At 41.8% G+C, this 16918-nt stretch overlaps 1 protein-coding gene across 15 annotated transcripts in view; it reads right to left on the reverse strand.

Annotated features, from left to right (window-relative positions):
- The window catches only part of LOC118421655 (disheveled-associated activator of morphogenesis 2-like), a 76880-nt gene that overhangs the window by 28042 nt on the left and 31920 nt on the right, over positions 1-16918 (reverse strand). For 11 of the 15 annotated variants that reach the window (XM_035829192.1, XM_035829156.1, XM_035829174.1 and 8 more), the window contains exons 4-6: positions 4230-4298; positions 3597-3614; positions 2385-2473 (exon numbers count right to left, since the gene is read on the reverse strand). In XM_035829192.1, coding sequence (XP_035685085.1) covers positions 2385-2473; positions 3597-3614; positions 4230-4298 — 176 coding nt within the window. The remainder of the gene's footprint in view (positions 1-2384; positions 2474-3596; positions 3615-4229; positions 4299-16918) is intronic. The other 4 variants (XM_035829201.1, XM_035829165.1, XM_035829111.1 and 1 more) reach the window with 1 other exon arrangement.

Genomic DNA, 16918 nt, shown 5'->3' on the forward strand with positions numbered 1-16918 from the left:
GACAAACATCACAATAAACCTGTGCACAAACCTACGGAGGACAAACATCACCATAAACCTGTGCACAAACCTACCGGAGGAACAAACATCACCATAAACCTGTACAGCTCAATAAACGTGTGCACAAACCTACGGAGGAACAAACATCACGATAAACCTGTGCACAAACCTACGGAGGAACAAACATCGTCATGACAGCCCGTCCAGCTCGATAAACCTGTGCACAAACCTACGGAGGAACAAACATCACAATAAACGTGTGCACAAACCTATGGAGAAACAAACATTGTCATAACAGCCCGTCCATCTCGATAAACCTGTGCACAAACCTACGGAGGAACAAACATTGTCATAACAGCCCGTCCAGCTCGATAAACCTGTGCACAAACCTACGGAGGAACAAACATCACAATAAACCTGTGCACAAACCTACGGAGGAACAAACATTGTCATAACAACCCGTCCAGCTCGATAAACCTGTGCACAAACCTACGGAGGAACAAACATTGTCATAACAACCCGTCCAGCTCGATAAACCTGTGCACAAACCTACGGAGGAACAAACATCACAATAAACCTGTGCACAAACCTACGGAGGAACAAACATCACCATAAACCTGTGCACAAACCTACGGAGGAACAAACATCACAATAAACCTGTGCACAAACCTACGGAGGAACAAACATCACCATAAACCTGTGCACAAACCTACGGAGGAACAAACATTGTCATAACAACCCGTCCAGCTCGATAAACCTGTGCACAAACCTACGGAGGAACAAACATTGTCATAACAACCCGTCCAGCTCGATAAACCTGTGCACAAACCTACGGAGGAACAAACATCACAATAAACCTGTGCACAAACCTACGGAGGAACAAACATTGTCATAACAACCCGTCCAGCTCGATAAACCTGTGCACAAACCTACGGAGGAACAAACATTGTCATAACAACCCGTCCAGCTCGATAAACCTGTGCACAAACCTACGGAGGAACAAACATCGTCATGACAACCCGTCCAGCTCGATAAACCTGTGCACAAACCTACAGAGGAACAAACATCGTCATGACAGCCCATCCAGCTCAATAAACCTGTGCACAAACCTACGGAGGAACAAACATCACGATAAACCTGTGCACAAACCTACAGAGGAACAAACATCACGATAAACCTGTGCACAAACCTACAGAGGAACAAACATCACGATAAACCTGTGCACAAACCTACGGAGAAACAAACATTGTCATGACAACCCGTCCAGCTCGATAAACCTGTGCACAAACCTACAGAGGAACAAACATCGTCATGACGACCATCCAGCTTGATAAATCTGTACACAAACCTATGGAGGAATAAACACAGCTGGATGTTTGTTTCGTTGTTTACAGCATGGACTGAAATATATCATTTTCTTTTTGCTGTTTCTTCTCCTTCGCCAAATCTTCAAATGTACTCTTATTTTGTTTCCATGACATACATCTCAATACATGTTGTTGTCCAAATTCATATATTCTGGTTTTGCAGCAGTGCCCTTATTCCTAGTTACTCTGACCATACATCAACCCAACAATCAATAAATGATATAAACAGATACAGTCGTGCCTGGGGGCGAGTCCAGCACATCAGATGGTCAGACTAATGGCAGGAAGGGAATTTACAGGATCTGCATGAATCAAATGTTGTTTTTAATCCATTTTGCAGCCATCAAGGCACCACATTTGCCGTTGTAACGGTCCAGAATGACAATCTAATCGCCTTTGGGCGCTGAGGGTCAAACATATGGCACAGATGCAGCTTCTGATCTAATTTCTGCTCCACTCATTGGAGTCCGATATAAACAGCATCTAGTCATAATTGAGGAGGTGCTTCCTGGCAGTATAACTCTTCATTGAACCTCTCTATCGTACCAAGGGAGTGATGAAGTATAGGCACAATCAGAGCCACAAGTAGATTAGCCTGATTTAATCTTGCTTATAGCAGCCCGCCCAACATCCACCGGACAGCAGAGTTTGTGTCACACGGACTACAAGTAGATTAGCTGTTAGTAATGCCTTAATTAGTGCGTTGCAACCAGGTATTTAAGAAGAAAACAGAACACAGATCATTAAAGAGTTTATCACATACTAGTAACAAACCTCAATTTCCATCCTTCATACTTTCTCATCATGTCTGAGATTTATATAGTGGTGTCATTCACTAAATAGCTGTTGGAAAGTGAAAGAGTAAGAAAGAGGGACATCCAGAGACAGAGAGAGCAAAAGACAGGTGAGTGAAAGAGCATGAGGGAAAGAGAAAGAGGGGACAGTAAGAGAGACAGAGAGTGAGCAAGAGAAAGGAGAGAGAGACTCAGAGAGACAGAGAGGGACTTAGTGTGTTACCTCATGGGCTGTGTCCTGAGGGCTGTTTTGAGGCTGTCGGCCAGGTTTGCTCGTACTGTCACCTCATCATCATCGTGGGCGAACACAAGCTGCAGGAGAGGAACAAGGCAATGAGGAACCACTACACAGACATAAGCATGAACCAGAAAGTAATCTCCAAGTAGATCCTACAATGGCATAAGATAGTATCAAACTGACCAAGGAGTGTAGTCAGCCAAAAGGCGTCCATTTGCCTTGTAGAATCTGCCCCCAGTCAGTTAGAACAAAGGCTATCAACATCCATCAACACCCCGGTATCGAAACACACCCCTCTGCCAGCTTTTGATACTATCTTATGCTATCGTAGGATCTGTTAGGAGATTACCTGAAAGTACAGAAACCACAACTGAAATCAATGTAACACTGGTCACTTCATAGATGGAAAGTCCAAATGTCATGCATACAAGTTCTACAAATCAATAATATAAAAAATCATTTAGAAAAAAATGTTTTGCTCCATACTGTGGTAGCTTTATCACAATCTGTTATTTGGAGTATAGTTCATTCATGATGTATAAATAAAGGCATTTGTTAGATTTTGAAAATTTCTGGGACCCGGTTCTTTCCACCATTGAAGTGACTGGTGCCATCAAAATCATTCAGAACAATTGCTTGCATTTTAGCTCAATTCTCAGCATTTGTAATCATTATGACAAATTTCTATTCAGAGCAGCACAATTAAAACAACATGTGGGGCCATCCAAATCACAGCTACCCATTTCACACTACCACAACAACACTATAATATCAAATTCAACTTCATACAACCATTATCACATATACACAAGCTACATAGCAATAAGTTCTGCACATACTGTAACATGTTTCAGTTTGGCAGTTGATTTGGACTAAGCATGCAAAATCTGCAGGGCTGCATTTGAAATCCGCAAAACAAATCTGTCCATTTTATTTACACTATTTTTCTTCAATCATTCGTGCCATAAAAAGAAATGATAAAAAAGTCAATACGCCTTTGCTATAGGAGCAAAATTTGCTTTAACCAGGACAATACTGAAACCCACAAAGACAGCCAGGGCATGAAGAAAGTAAGGACAGCTGAGCATTAAATGTTTAGCCTTTAGGCAGGTGATGCAGGTGTATGTACAGGTGATACAGGTGTGCCTACAGGTGTAGCTACATGTAGGTGCAGCGTTTGGTTGGCTACAGACTTACCGCAGCTGCCAAGGGCCACTTACATGTAACGAATGTCAAAACAAGAAGACAGAAGAATTAAGTACAAAAGTGGCCTCTCCTCCTTAGCAATCACAATAGCCTGGTATCCAAACCTCTCATAGTAGACAAAACGTGTCTTTCGTACTCTACACATTTTCAGCTACGATATGTTTGGATACCAGCTACAGTCACAAACAAAAGGGATGGAAGTCTTTTGGAATGACAGTGACAGTGGATGGAATATAATGGTTACCTGGTTTAGCAACTTCGATACAGTATCCGGAAATGTTGCAGAACTGTTGCAAATTGCTACTGAAGCAATTATCAATACATATCTAGCATCAAGGTTAGATGTATGATTACATGTTAGGTATATGTAAACAAAAAAGAGAAAGCATGCTTGAGAAATTCATTTCTCAACTTCTATCCTGCCATGGTAACTGTCCTTCTTTTTAAAAACATCTCTATCATTTTATCAACCAGAAGTTTAAGTCTCAGTCAAACAACTTACAAGTTATAGATTTTATCATATTTATTAAGAAGCATGAGCCCCAAATGGCATCTTCCTGGATACTGAATGGTTGTCTTTCTACCCTCGTTACCTTAACTAAAACAAGTAAGACTTGATGGTACCTTTGCCATGGCGTTGAGCCGGTCGATGTAGTAGTCAGGCCAGCTGGTGGAGGTGGGGTCATCTTGCTCCTGCAGAAACACAGACAAAAAACTGTCAGGACATTTCATCGACAAGTTAGGAAATGTTTTTTTTGTTTGTTTTGTTTTTAACCTTTATTCATGCGTGATAGCTGAAATTGACCCGTAGGTCGCTTTTCATTAAGGTCACGAGGGAATGGGTAAGGCACGATCTACACACAGTTTTTCCCAATATCGGCAAGCCTACAACCTCTCGCCGACAGCTTTTTTTCATCGTCTAGATGGAACTACTATATCGCCATTACGATATCGGGAAAATTTCTCCCGAAAGGTCCGGACCATTTGTACGATACCTTACCGATAGCTTAGCAGGGGTCCCCGACAGCTTCGCGCGCGTGTAGATGCTTCCCGACTTCAGGAAGGCTCATTAGCATATAACGCCATTTGGAAAATCGCGCTATATGTTTATGACTGCAAGCGCCATGGGTGTCCGGCCCCCTACGTTCTAGATCCCTCCCGACATCTCCACAGATATCGGTAAAAACTGTGTGTAGATTGGGCCTTAGGGTCAGATATAGTCATATAACATGCAGAGATGCAGATTACATCTTTACTTTTGGTTGAATTTGCAAAGGGCAGATTCACATTCAGGTTTTCTGAAAGAAAAAGGGATTTTTATATCAATCTTTCATATGCAAGGTAACGGTTTCTCAGGTACCTGTCTCTTTGCAAATCTTATAAGTTATAACCTCGGTATGCCTAACCTTCATCAACATAACTGTCATAGTTCCTGGTACAAAAGCATTCAACTTAATCTGAGTCCAAGGTATAAAGATATTCAACTTTAATGTAAGTTTTCACATTCCAACCGTCTCAAAGATTAAAACTTCAATCAAAGAGATTAGAATCAAAATGTCTGACCATATCTAAAATCATAATCTAGTTGCTTGAGTGAGTGCTATTTGGAGCCATATTTTCTTAAATCATGTTGTATCTCTAAAAGTATAAACTTTATCTCTGAATCAACACAGGTGGCTCTAGTCATGTGTAGCAACCCAGTTGCCCATTACAGGGTGGTCACGTTTGTAATCACACATCAGGGCTCGAAATACCACCTGCACGTGCAGGTTAATGCAGGTAAAATTGGAGCTGTGCAGGGATTTCTGGTGTCTACCTGCACCTAACCTGCACTGGTCCATGTACTGGGTTTTATACATAAATGTATGTAGGTGTATACAGATTGTTATTAGCTGCATTGACTGTTACCACCTATAAAGTATAAAAGAAATAGCAATGGTTCCTGAACAATTCGTATGAACCATACTTCCTAAATTCAGAGTGGTGCAGGTAAAATTTGTCTGGTGCAGGAAATTTTCAATGTTACCTGCACCAGTGCAGGTATGCAGAAAAATGTATTTCGAGCCCTGCACACATATTATTGCTGCTTACACAGCTGATCATACAGGCTTTCTCTTCCCAACAAGTCATATCTGCTTATTTATCTAGGATCTTTCCTTGCTTCTAAACCTGTGGTGTGTTATTAAGGGTATATACAAGTTGATGGGGATATACACTCAGGTTTCACTTCATCAAATGGGGTCCGGATTAACGTAATCTGCACAGAAGGCCTCAAATGAGCAACACTGTCTACATGTACAAAACCTGAGACAAACAGTATCTCATCAACAGCAGGGCTTAAACTTTAATCTGCATACATGCACTGGTACAGGTAACATTGAAAATTACCTGCACCAGACAAATTTTACCTGCACCACTCTGAATTTAGGAAGTATGGATCATATCAAAGTTGTTCAGGAACCATTGCTATTTTCTCTTTTATACTTCATAGGTGGTAAAAGATAATGCAGCTAATCGATACACCTACATCAGATGACATTTCCCAGTACATGGACCAGTGCAGATTAGGTGCAGGTAGACATCAGAAATACCTGCACAGCTCCAATTTTACCTGCACTAACCTGCGTATGCAGGTGGTATTTTGAGCCCTGACACCTGAGACAAACAGTATCTCATATCAACAGGTAGTCATAATCCAACTGAAGGATTCAGATAAAAGACTTCGTTGTAATTAGAAAAGATAGTGACACTCAAGTTAAGCCCCATCTGATTGTATATAGTTTTTTTTCTTATTATCCAATATTGTTTAATTAGTAGAGTCTTGTCATCCTATATTGTTTAATTAGTAGAATTGAAAGATGTATTATGTAGTCTAAAAGACTTCCTCTTTTTTTTGTAGTTTATAGTTGACCATACAAAAGTCGTGTCAATGAAGCTTGATATCAGACAGGTACAGGCATTTCCTGAAGGTAAAAGAAGCCCACTTTTCCCCCAATTACCCATGACCTAATGAGGACAGGGGTTTACCAGGGTTAGGAAAATGGTGAGGATTAAATTTAATGTAAGATGCATACCTGCTTATTTATCTAAGAAAGTTCTGTGCTTCTATCTCTAAGGTCTGTTATCATTAAGGGTATACACAAGTTGCTGGGGATATATACTCAGGTTTCACTTAATCAAAGGGCATCCGGATTAACCTAATCCGCATAGAGGGCCTAAAATGAACAACATTGTCTACAACAACAAACAGTAACACCTAAGTTTTTACAGTCGTAATTCTAACTGTATGATTCACCTATAGCTATTACTATATCAGACACTACTCAGGTATTTCCTAAACATTAAAGGACTAAACTTTTCCCCAATTATCTGTGACTTAATGAGGACTTTTGTTTATTATAGGGTTAGTTAACTGTCCAGGATAAGGATCTATACTAAGTCAGAGTGATATCTGTTTATTTATTCAAGATTTATCCTGTGCTTCTTTCCCTATGGTGTGTTATTAAAGGTACAGAATATCTACTCCAGTTTCACTTAATCAAAGTGGATCCAGATTAATGTAATCTGCTGAAAGACCTCAAGCTAACAACATTGTCTACAACACCACAAAAACAGTTTAACATATTAGCGTTGTCATAATTCCAACTGTATGAGTCACCTATACATCAGTCAGGTATTTCCTTAAGGCAAGATGAACCAACTTTTCCCCATGTACCTGTGACCTAATGACGACTATGGTTTTAGTGCCAGGAAAGTGTCCATCTAGACTGGGTGTAAAAACATGTTAAGCTAAGAGTACACCCGCCCTACGTGCAAATTGGTGCTGTCTACGTGCCAAAACATGGGCAATCTTTTGGCATCCGTAAGTGTTAAGTACCGCCTCTGCACGAACTCGTAGGGAATCCGACGGATTTGGGAGTACGCAGACACGCCGTAGAACTTTACGTGCAGGCAAAACTTTGTGTGCCATCGGGCTGCGGATTCGCCCCCAGTGCGTGCCAGTACGGGTGATGCGCCTGCCCTGTACAGCCTGAACGTTTTTTTAGAAATATGTGGCGGACGTGGCCTCCATATAAAACATACAAACAAATTGCACGTACGGCGGGTTGTGCCCTTAGCTTTTGCAGCACATCTGGCCTGAAAACTGGCCCTGCTCTCACCAGCTAAGCAGTTTAAAGTGTGATGCCACAGTAAATAAATAAATCTGCAGCCAATTTTCTGGTGATTGCACCACATCAAATACCTGCCCTTTCCTGGTCACTCAGGGCATATGTGATGTGCAATCATGATCCTTCACAACACCTAGAGTAGAGACAGTACAGTACAGCAAGACTCAAAGTTAGGGCCACACAAATTAAATTGGCTGGTTCATGGATTAGATGACTGCGGAACTTTAAGATCAACATAAAAACAGAGCTTATATATAGGGAGGTCTGCATGTACCTACGTTTCCGGAGGTAAAAATAAATATACAGTTCCAAGCTTAAGATTACTTCACAGTCACAATGCCCTGTCTTAGGTTTGTCTTTTGATTTTATTAAAAAGTTTTAACTGACATTTTACTCTGCAATGTCTCATAACCAAGGGAATGAACTGGAGTAGCCTTATACGTGCGTGTGTGTGTTATACATGTAAGAGATAATAGGGCCCTGCAGCTGGCTATAGCTCACACAAACTTTGGTTCTTTCATAGAATATCAAAAGATATCAACTTGTTTCTGCAACACTGTAAGAAGATATCCCCTCCCCAAAACAATGTCCTGGACCAATTTCATTAATAAAGTCCTTCCATCTGTTTGTCTGCTGGTGCATGAAGCCGTGAATATCATAACATCTCCATATTTTGTCTGCTACAGAATCAAAGCATTCTTGTTTTTCTCCATTAAATCTGGGATAATGGATCAAAGTTGCACTCATCACCGCATTACACACAGAACATCACATCGCCCCTGGCAACAGGACTGGCCAGGTGGTTCCCATTGCCAAGGGCAAGTCCAGCCATCACCCACCTGCCAGGTGTTAGGGCCATGTCAAGTTAGTTTTGTGGATATCATCTTCTGAAGATACACAATATTATGTAAGAAAGTGGGAAAAAAACAAAAGATGATGGTGCATCCAAAGCAAGTTGTCCAGATTTTGAAAATAAGAAGATTGCTATGCTTTGATGTTGGATAAGACATGACATAACCATCCAAAGTGTAAAAACAACTAATTTTGGAATCTTGTCATTTGGGGAGCAAAGCATAAACTTGCAATGGGTTTCATGATAAAAGTACTATTCCTTTTTGTTTCATTCTCTCTGATTCTGAATTGAGTGAAATGGCTGTCACCCATAACATTACCTTGGCATTGCCCACAGTAGTGCTCTCTCGGCTTTGTTTCACGAAAATCATCATCTAGGAGTGTGGCATTGATATACATGTCCTGGTGTTGGTTCCATCCAGAACAGTAAGTTGTAAAGACCTGAGGCACTGTTAGTATATACTGTAAATGCAGAAATGTTCGCGGTGGATTATTGTCCGCGGTTTTCGCGGTGACCACTTCACCTCGAACTTAAAACCACCACGAATATTTTTCTATTATGGTATTAGACTGCAGTCTATGGTGTTACCGCGAAATTAAATCCACCGCGAAAAGTCCGTTTTCCCGCTACCGCGAAATTAAATCCCCGCAAAGTTAAATGCATTTACAGTAATATATAGGTGTGGCATTCATCTCCTTCTGTCTTCAGTACACTCCTGACATCATGTCTACATACAGACACAGGCCAGCCGGAAGCCATAACAAAACCTCAGTCCAACAACAGATAAGGAACACTTGCTGAAGGGGCCACACTAAGGGAAAGCTGTGGTTGTCACACTTTCATGTATAAAACTTTGGGTATACTATAGATGTCACATTTGGAAATAACTACTCACAGCCACACACTAAACTTCTGCCCAACAACAGATAAGGAACACTTGCTGAAGGGGCCACACTATGGGAAAACGGTGGTTGTCACACTTTCATGTACAAAACTTTGGGTATGTACAGATGTCACATTTGGAAAGAACTACTCACAGCCACACACTGAACTTCTGCCCAGCAACAGATAAGGAAAACATGCTGAAGGGGCCACACCAAGTGAAAGCTGTGGTTGTCACAAACTCACACTTTTATAAAACTTTGGGTTTTAAAAAATCAGGTATTTTAGAATCAAGGCTGAAAGAATTCTGTAGTACCGATGTCATGATTAAGGCAAGATCTAGACACGTTTTTTCCCGATATCAGCGAGCCAACAACCTCTCGCCGACAGCTTTTTTTCAGCATCTAGATGGAACTGCAATATCGCCATAAAGATATCGGGAAAATTTCTCCCGAAAGGTCCGGACCATTCGTACGATAGCTTAGCAGGGGTCCCCGATAGCTTAGCAGGGGTCCCTGACAGCTTCCGCGAGCGTGTAGATGTGTCCCGACTTCTGGAAGGCTCATTAGCATACAACGCGGGCTCATTAGGCTATATAGCTGTTTATGACTGCAAGCGCCACGGGTGTCCCGCGGCCAACGTTCCAGATCCCTCCCGACACATCCACAAATATCGGTAAAAGCTGTGTATAGATTGGGCCTAAGGTGAATGAGGTCAGTGTGATAAATCATGTGAAAATAACACCTGACTGCCAACATCACCAGAGTTATTTTGGGCGTGTGTACATGTAGATGGGCACATTTGGAAAGAACTAGTTGCAGCTGATGACTGAACTGCAAATTCTGAGAGAGTAAGACAGAAGTATCTAAAGTTAAGGAAATTACTACAAAAATGGAAGTTTGAGTAGCTTTTGAAAGGCAATATGTAACATAAAAATACGAAAAGCAATAGTTACTCAAGCATCTTGATAGATCTTGGATAGATCTTGGAAAGTCCACTACATTCTGCTCCTTGTCAAGTACACAGTGGGCAGCTTGACAGACAATCTAAGTGAAAAATTTGTACTGGACCACTCCCTTGCAGGAAGGTACAAATTTGCTTCAGATGGTGGCAGAGAAACGAGCTGGTGACTTTCACGGCCTAATGCCCCCATCTCACAGCAGGAAAGCCAATCCGCTCAGGAGTCTGCGAGATCTACATCACATTTTCTGCAGCAATGCGGCCGGAGTTCTCTTGGTCACAACACAATTTTTAAAAGCTCAGCCTCAGGCCATGTTCGCAGGTCCAGGAGCCAATGTGATGTAGTGGATTTTGAGGTGAAAAGAACCCTCGAGTTAGCCTGGGTACCATTCGATTTCTACCAGGGCTCCTTGCAGTCGCTGCAAGCTTAAGGTAATAACCATTCCCAGATTTTTTTAGGGCAGCGGGTGCAAGGAGCCCCAGTAGAAATTGGATGGAACCCAGGTAGTGAGTGCATGGAGCCCCAGTAGAAATTTGATGGTACCCAGGTAGCAAGTGCAGGAGGTCATCCATCCTTCCATCTGGTAAGTAGGGTAAAAAAGGAGCTTAAATGCCAGGAGACCAGACCTTAAGTGTCATAAGACAAGGGGCAGGAGAGTTCCCTGCCACAGGGATTCCATAGAGATGCTCTCCTGGTCTGGGGAAGGGATTTGGCTGGAACTCTAACTGAAACCTGGCATTGAACATGGGACATGATTAAATCAAGATGTCTTCAAGATGTCTCAAGTACAGGAAGCCACGACCTTCACCTCTGACATAACAGGTTTAAGACTTTGCAGAAAGTCTTGAGACATGACAATACAGAGATTTGGGCACATCTACTGTAATACAATTTGGCATGGTGTACATGTCTTTTTTTTTTAGCATTGACTTTGTCTAATTTCTAATTTTAGAACGAAAGCCAGTAGATAACATACCAGAGTTTAAAACTGTGATACTAACAACTTCATTTTTTGTTGTATTCTTTTCTCACTGTAAACAATTTGGAAGATTGAAGGCCAGTTGTTTTTGCTTGTTTGTTTTACGCTACCTTTACGATAGCACAGATATAGACAAGACAGCACAGTTTGGACAGTAGTGGTAAATGCTGTGCGAGACCATACAGTAAGATTTAATCTGTGTTGTGGGATCTTTAACGTGCTAGACGCCTGGCTCTCCTCAAACACAGGACCTCTGGCTTGATGACTCCTGTCTAAACTGAGCCCCCCTCCCCTCCAGGTAAAGTAAGATAAACTAGAGTATGATTACATTAGGAAGTGTGTGTAAGGAAAAAGGTGCTTGGTGGTTTGTTCTTTCGCTGCAGGTTTTGTTGCACACAGAGGAAGCAGCTTAGACAGTCTGATTTGTGTCAGATGTAAGAGCCGAGGACACACCTCACCGGGCCCATTTGTAGCAGGGCAGACAAAACCTCAAGCAAAACAACTGGCAGGAAGAGCCACTTTGTGAAGTAAAGCTGGGAGAATGTGGTGGGCCACAGATAGCAAGCCTGGGGGAGACCCTGGGCTTTAGGTCTCATGCTATACAAATTTGATAGACCGCTGAAGACATTTTTAAGGTTACTTGACAAAGAAAAAAAAATGCTGAACGAGCTATAGTCTGTGTAACACAAACTCTGCTGTCTGGCGCTGTAACTGTCCCCTCCCAACGGAAGGAGGCCGGCGAATGTTAGGCGGGCTGCTAGATTTAATCAGGCTAAACAAGCTACATTGGGAGAAGGTAAGGTAAGGCACAAAATGAGTCTTCTGTTGTGTGAATCTTTATACGATGCAACATAGCCTTCCAAGAGACATTTCCCAACAGCTGCAAGGAGATGGGAACAGGCAAGGTGAGGTATAAGGATGGAACAGCAATGCAGTATACAGGTGAGGCAAGGCTGATGCCTGTATATAATATGATGAGGTAGTACTTAGGGTCAGACATTGAATTGCCCTAATTCTTCTAAGTTTGCTAAAATAAAAAGGAAGAAGAGACTACATGTGAAAGAGGGTCAGCATGCTCTTTACCGTAAGGCGTAGGCAGCCTACTTTTATTTCCTGTAATTCGTAGGGAAAACCATCTTATCTACGTAATTCGTAGCAGGGCGACCATTGCCTTCCTTGATTCAGCGTAATATGTAGGAAGTTCTTCTGAATTCAGCATAAATCGTTGGCGGGTCCCCCCATGCAGACCCTCGTGGAACAGGAATTTCAAGCTGATGTTGCCTCACAGAAACCTGCTGTTCTGTCAGTAGTCTGTGTAACTGAAAAGATACATCCTGAACCAGAAATGACAGGACTATATGGCGACCACCAGGAGCATGGGGGACAAGTGAATGAATACTGTAAATTTACATATTTTTGCAGGACTAGATATCATGGAAGGTGGGGAAAGGAGGTGTCCCAGCTGGTGTAGAAAGGAAAGGAGGTTTGCTGTAGAAACAAGATTCTGTCGCACACACAAAAAAACACATCTTTCCGGTGTCATGATTTTGCAGTGGCCAGACTACATTGTAACTGTGAAACTATACCACTGCAACTATTACAAGATTTCCAGTATCGCTACACCTCAGGCAGGTTTTCCTGGACCGGGTATCAGGTTACAGTTTCCAGACAGGAGAAATCTGGCAGGATGCTGCAGAATCTGAGAAACCTGCGCAGACAATGGGACCTTCTCTTCTCCTGTACCAGCCTTCTCCATAACAAAGGAAATATAAACTTTTCTGGACAGATATGGGGGCAGGGTTCACATACCGGCAGTAGGTCCAAATTCTACTTGATCCAGTTGGAGCTGTAGTTAGCTGCACGCGGATTCCTGTGGCGTGTTGTAAGTTTGGGGATCAGTGTCCATTTACCAAAGGAAACTCATACGATAACTTAGACAGAGCATAGAGTTGGGGAAGTCATACAGCTGTCTTTGCCTTAGAGTTAGACAATGCCTTAGAAGGTAGACGAAATATCTGTTGATATCTGTTGATATCTAAATAGTGTCAAGTCTCATCTTCATACCCGTTTGTTAATCTGCTTGTATCCACTTCTTTATATGTATGTACAGCTGTAGAAGAAATTGAAAAGTTGCTGTACTTTTGTTGTGTCAATAAAGATTACTCTATCATAAGATGGACTGCATTTTGTGAAAGGAAGGCACATACTTGATGAGGTAACTACAGTGCACAATTCCACTTTCAATACCAGGTCATACAGCCTCTTCCAACAAAGTATTTCATCTTCTTAGGCCCATAAAACCTCACATCACATTGTTGTTTTTTCTTTAGATATTGTCTCAAGAATTGTGCTTTATGCTTGACAGTATGACTGCTAATCTCCGAGCAGGCAATGCCAAATTGGCTGACAAAATAAGCTGTCTCTGCATGGAGATAAGGTTCCAGAGGAATGCTGCATGTTTGCACAATATTGACAGTTGTGAGGAGCATGAAGGCGAAATCATCCTCAGCTCATAGCAGGAGTGGGCGGCGAAAAAATAAATCTTCACATTCCTCCTTACACTTGGGGACGGGTCTTAAAACTGGCAAGACGCAAATATGGTATTAAGATGCTTCTGTGTCTTTCAGAGTGTTTGGACGGTCTTGTATTCCTCCTTACTCTTATCTTGGGGAAGCGTCTTAAAACTGTGAAGACATGAAGTTAGGATTAAGACGCTCCAGTGTCTATCAGAGCGTCTGCACGGCCTCCAGTAGTGCTGATATCAAGTCCTGTCCAGACAAAGTCTGCTCCATTGTGCCACTCAAAAAAGCCATCTTCACACTGGTCCTATCCATACATGTGCCGAGAAAAACTATGGGCGTGGGCGTGACTGCTTACAGAAACCATTAACAGTAGTGCAAACTGTGACAATCTGAAGTAATCAACAAGTAACTGTTTGTGTGTGTTGCATTTCTAGCTTATTTCATTACTTGGGAGTCCCATCCAAGATCAAATCAGCATCATGCACTCAAAGATTTCTTGGCAGTATATCTACTAGCACAGATACTCATCGTAATTCCAGTATATACTGTTACCAATTTGATGGGGCTATTTTACGAGCGAGTTTATTATTGTGTATCATGCTCTGCCAAATTGGCACGGCATCAGTGGCTCTAACTGTGCTTTATGGCTTTTGAATTGACCCTCCTGACACTGAGCTGTACGTGTCAACTGCCTGAACAGTTTTTTTAGTATGTTTCTGAGCAGTCTGTATGTCATATTCTGTATAGACTATAGACTGACTGACAGTCTCTCATGGCAGCTGCAAGATGACAAGAGAAGATAGGGTCACTTTTGGAAAGTCTCAATTTTTACTGGGAATTGAACTTGCAGATTACCAAATAAGGAAAGCGACAACAGCAACGGAATGTTCTACCTGATTCCTGACGTCAGAAGAAGGTACAGAAAAACGGCCGCAGGAAACATGAAATATTGATGAGCCGCAGCAGCCTGAGGCAGGTTATGGTCCTGAAGGAGGGAGGAGGCCAGATCTGGCTGGGCGCCATGTTCTATTGACCTACTTCTTACCTCTCTATTCGGACATCCCTGTTGGATACATTAACCAGTACTGCTGTTTATTTAAGTAGACTTAGCTTTGACTTTGACAATGGAAAAGTGATTGAATTTTTCCCTCGTAATAAATCTTGCCTCTATAGTTGACTTCCTCAATTGCTGGCTCAAAATAAACCATTTGTTCTTTCATCCGGTGCCCAGTGACACATTTGACTTTACAGGTTGAGTACCTTTGAACTTGAAGTGAAAACGTCTGGAAATCTAGTACAAACAGAATTTTATCTCCCATATGTTTTCTTCATTCATTCCACGATTTACGGGTTTCCCTGGCACGTGCCCAACTGTAATGCAAACTGAACATTTGATGCAGTTTTGAAACACTTCCCAATTTTCTAGCAGATGTAAGAATTTGAGTGTTGTTCTGTGTTTTACTCCTATTTAGGAGAAGGCAATACAACACAAGAATAGAACACTAAGCATTATAAAACAGGTGTAAAATGCAGAGAACTTTACTCAGGTGAAAATGAGTAGCTAGGTCCATCCCTCAGACAGGACGTTAAATGGAGGTCCCGTGTTTGGGGAGAGCCACACCCCAAGTACGTTAAAGAACCCGCCGCACTTATCGTAAAGAGTAGGGGTCCTTCCCGGTGTGAGTGGATCAAACCTACAGACTGGTCTCCGGGTTGACATCTTGAAAAGGTGTTATGTCACCTGTTATGTCAATCCTTCCACAAAGGTGGTAAATCTAAATAAATAAATATAGTAGATTGAACAGGACCCCTCCATCTGCTTGGAGATGGCCTTTTAAGTGTAGGTGACAACAGTTGTATTGATTAGAGGCACTTCCTCCCTACCCAGCCGTGACCAGGCACTGTTATGTAACCAACGCTACTCAGAAGGCAGCTAACCTACATGGACCACAAGGGTCACTCTGGTGTGTGTACCTCCAACTTCCTCTTCCCCTTCTGTCTGGGGTGATTAATGGCCTCTTCTTTTTTTTCCAAGGTTAAGGCCACAGCAAGTAAATTTTATGGATGACATCAGCGCGCCCATTAATTACCTTTGCCAGAATGGCTAAGGTTATGTTTTGGGCTTGTGAGTCTGTCTGTCTGTCTGTCTGTTAACAGCATAACTCAAGAAGCCTTGGATGGATCCCGATAATATTTGGTAGGTGGGTAGGGGTCGGGAAAATGAAGGTCAAGTTCGATAATGGGCCCCCTAGCGGCTTGCTAAGGTACTGCAGCAGAACCTCAATTTTTGATATCTCGTGTTCTGGACATGCTGTGATCATGATTTTTAAGTGGTAGATAGCCCTCGAGGCAGAGAGTAAGTGCTGTGAGTTTGGGCCCCCTAGCGGCTTTTTTGGAACTGCAGGCGCCGGTTTCCTTTCAAACTTTGGGTGAGAATAACTCTACAACGTGTTGACGGATCGTCATGATTTTTGGTATGTAGATAGAATGAGTGATGACTTACATAATGGTATACTAATTATGCAAATCAGCAGCTAATTTGCATAATTAATGAGGAAAAATTATAAATCCACTACATTCCATGATAGGACTTTCAAACTTGTCACATATGTAGCTGGGAAGGAGAGAAATGTCGACAGATATCAATTATGCAAATGATGACCTCATTTGCATAATTAATGAGAAAATATGAACATGTTGACGGATCATCATGTTTTTTGTATGTAGGTAGCGTAAGTGAAGACCTACATAATGAGATAACAATTATGCAAATCAACAGCTAATTTGCATAATTAATGAGGATATTTTATAAATTCACTACATTCCATGATAGGGTTTTAAAACTTGTCACATATGTAGCTGAGAAAGAGAGAAATGTCAATACATATTTATCATGCAAATGATGATCTCATTTGCATAATTAATGAGAAAATATTAACGTGTTGAC

This window comes from Branchiostoma floridae, chromosome 1 (assembly GCF_000003815.2).
Source record: "Branchiostoma floridae strain S238N-H82 chromosome 1, Bfl_VNyyK, whole genome shotgun sequence".
Lineage (NCBI taxonomy): Eukaryota > Metazoa > Chordata > Leptocardii > Amphioxiformes > Branchiostomatidae > Branchiostoma > Branchiostoma floridae.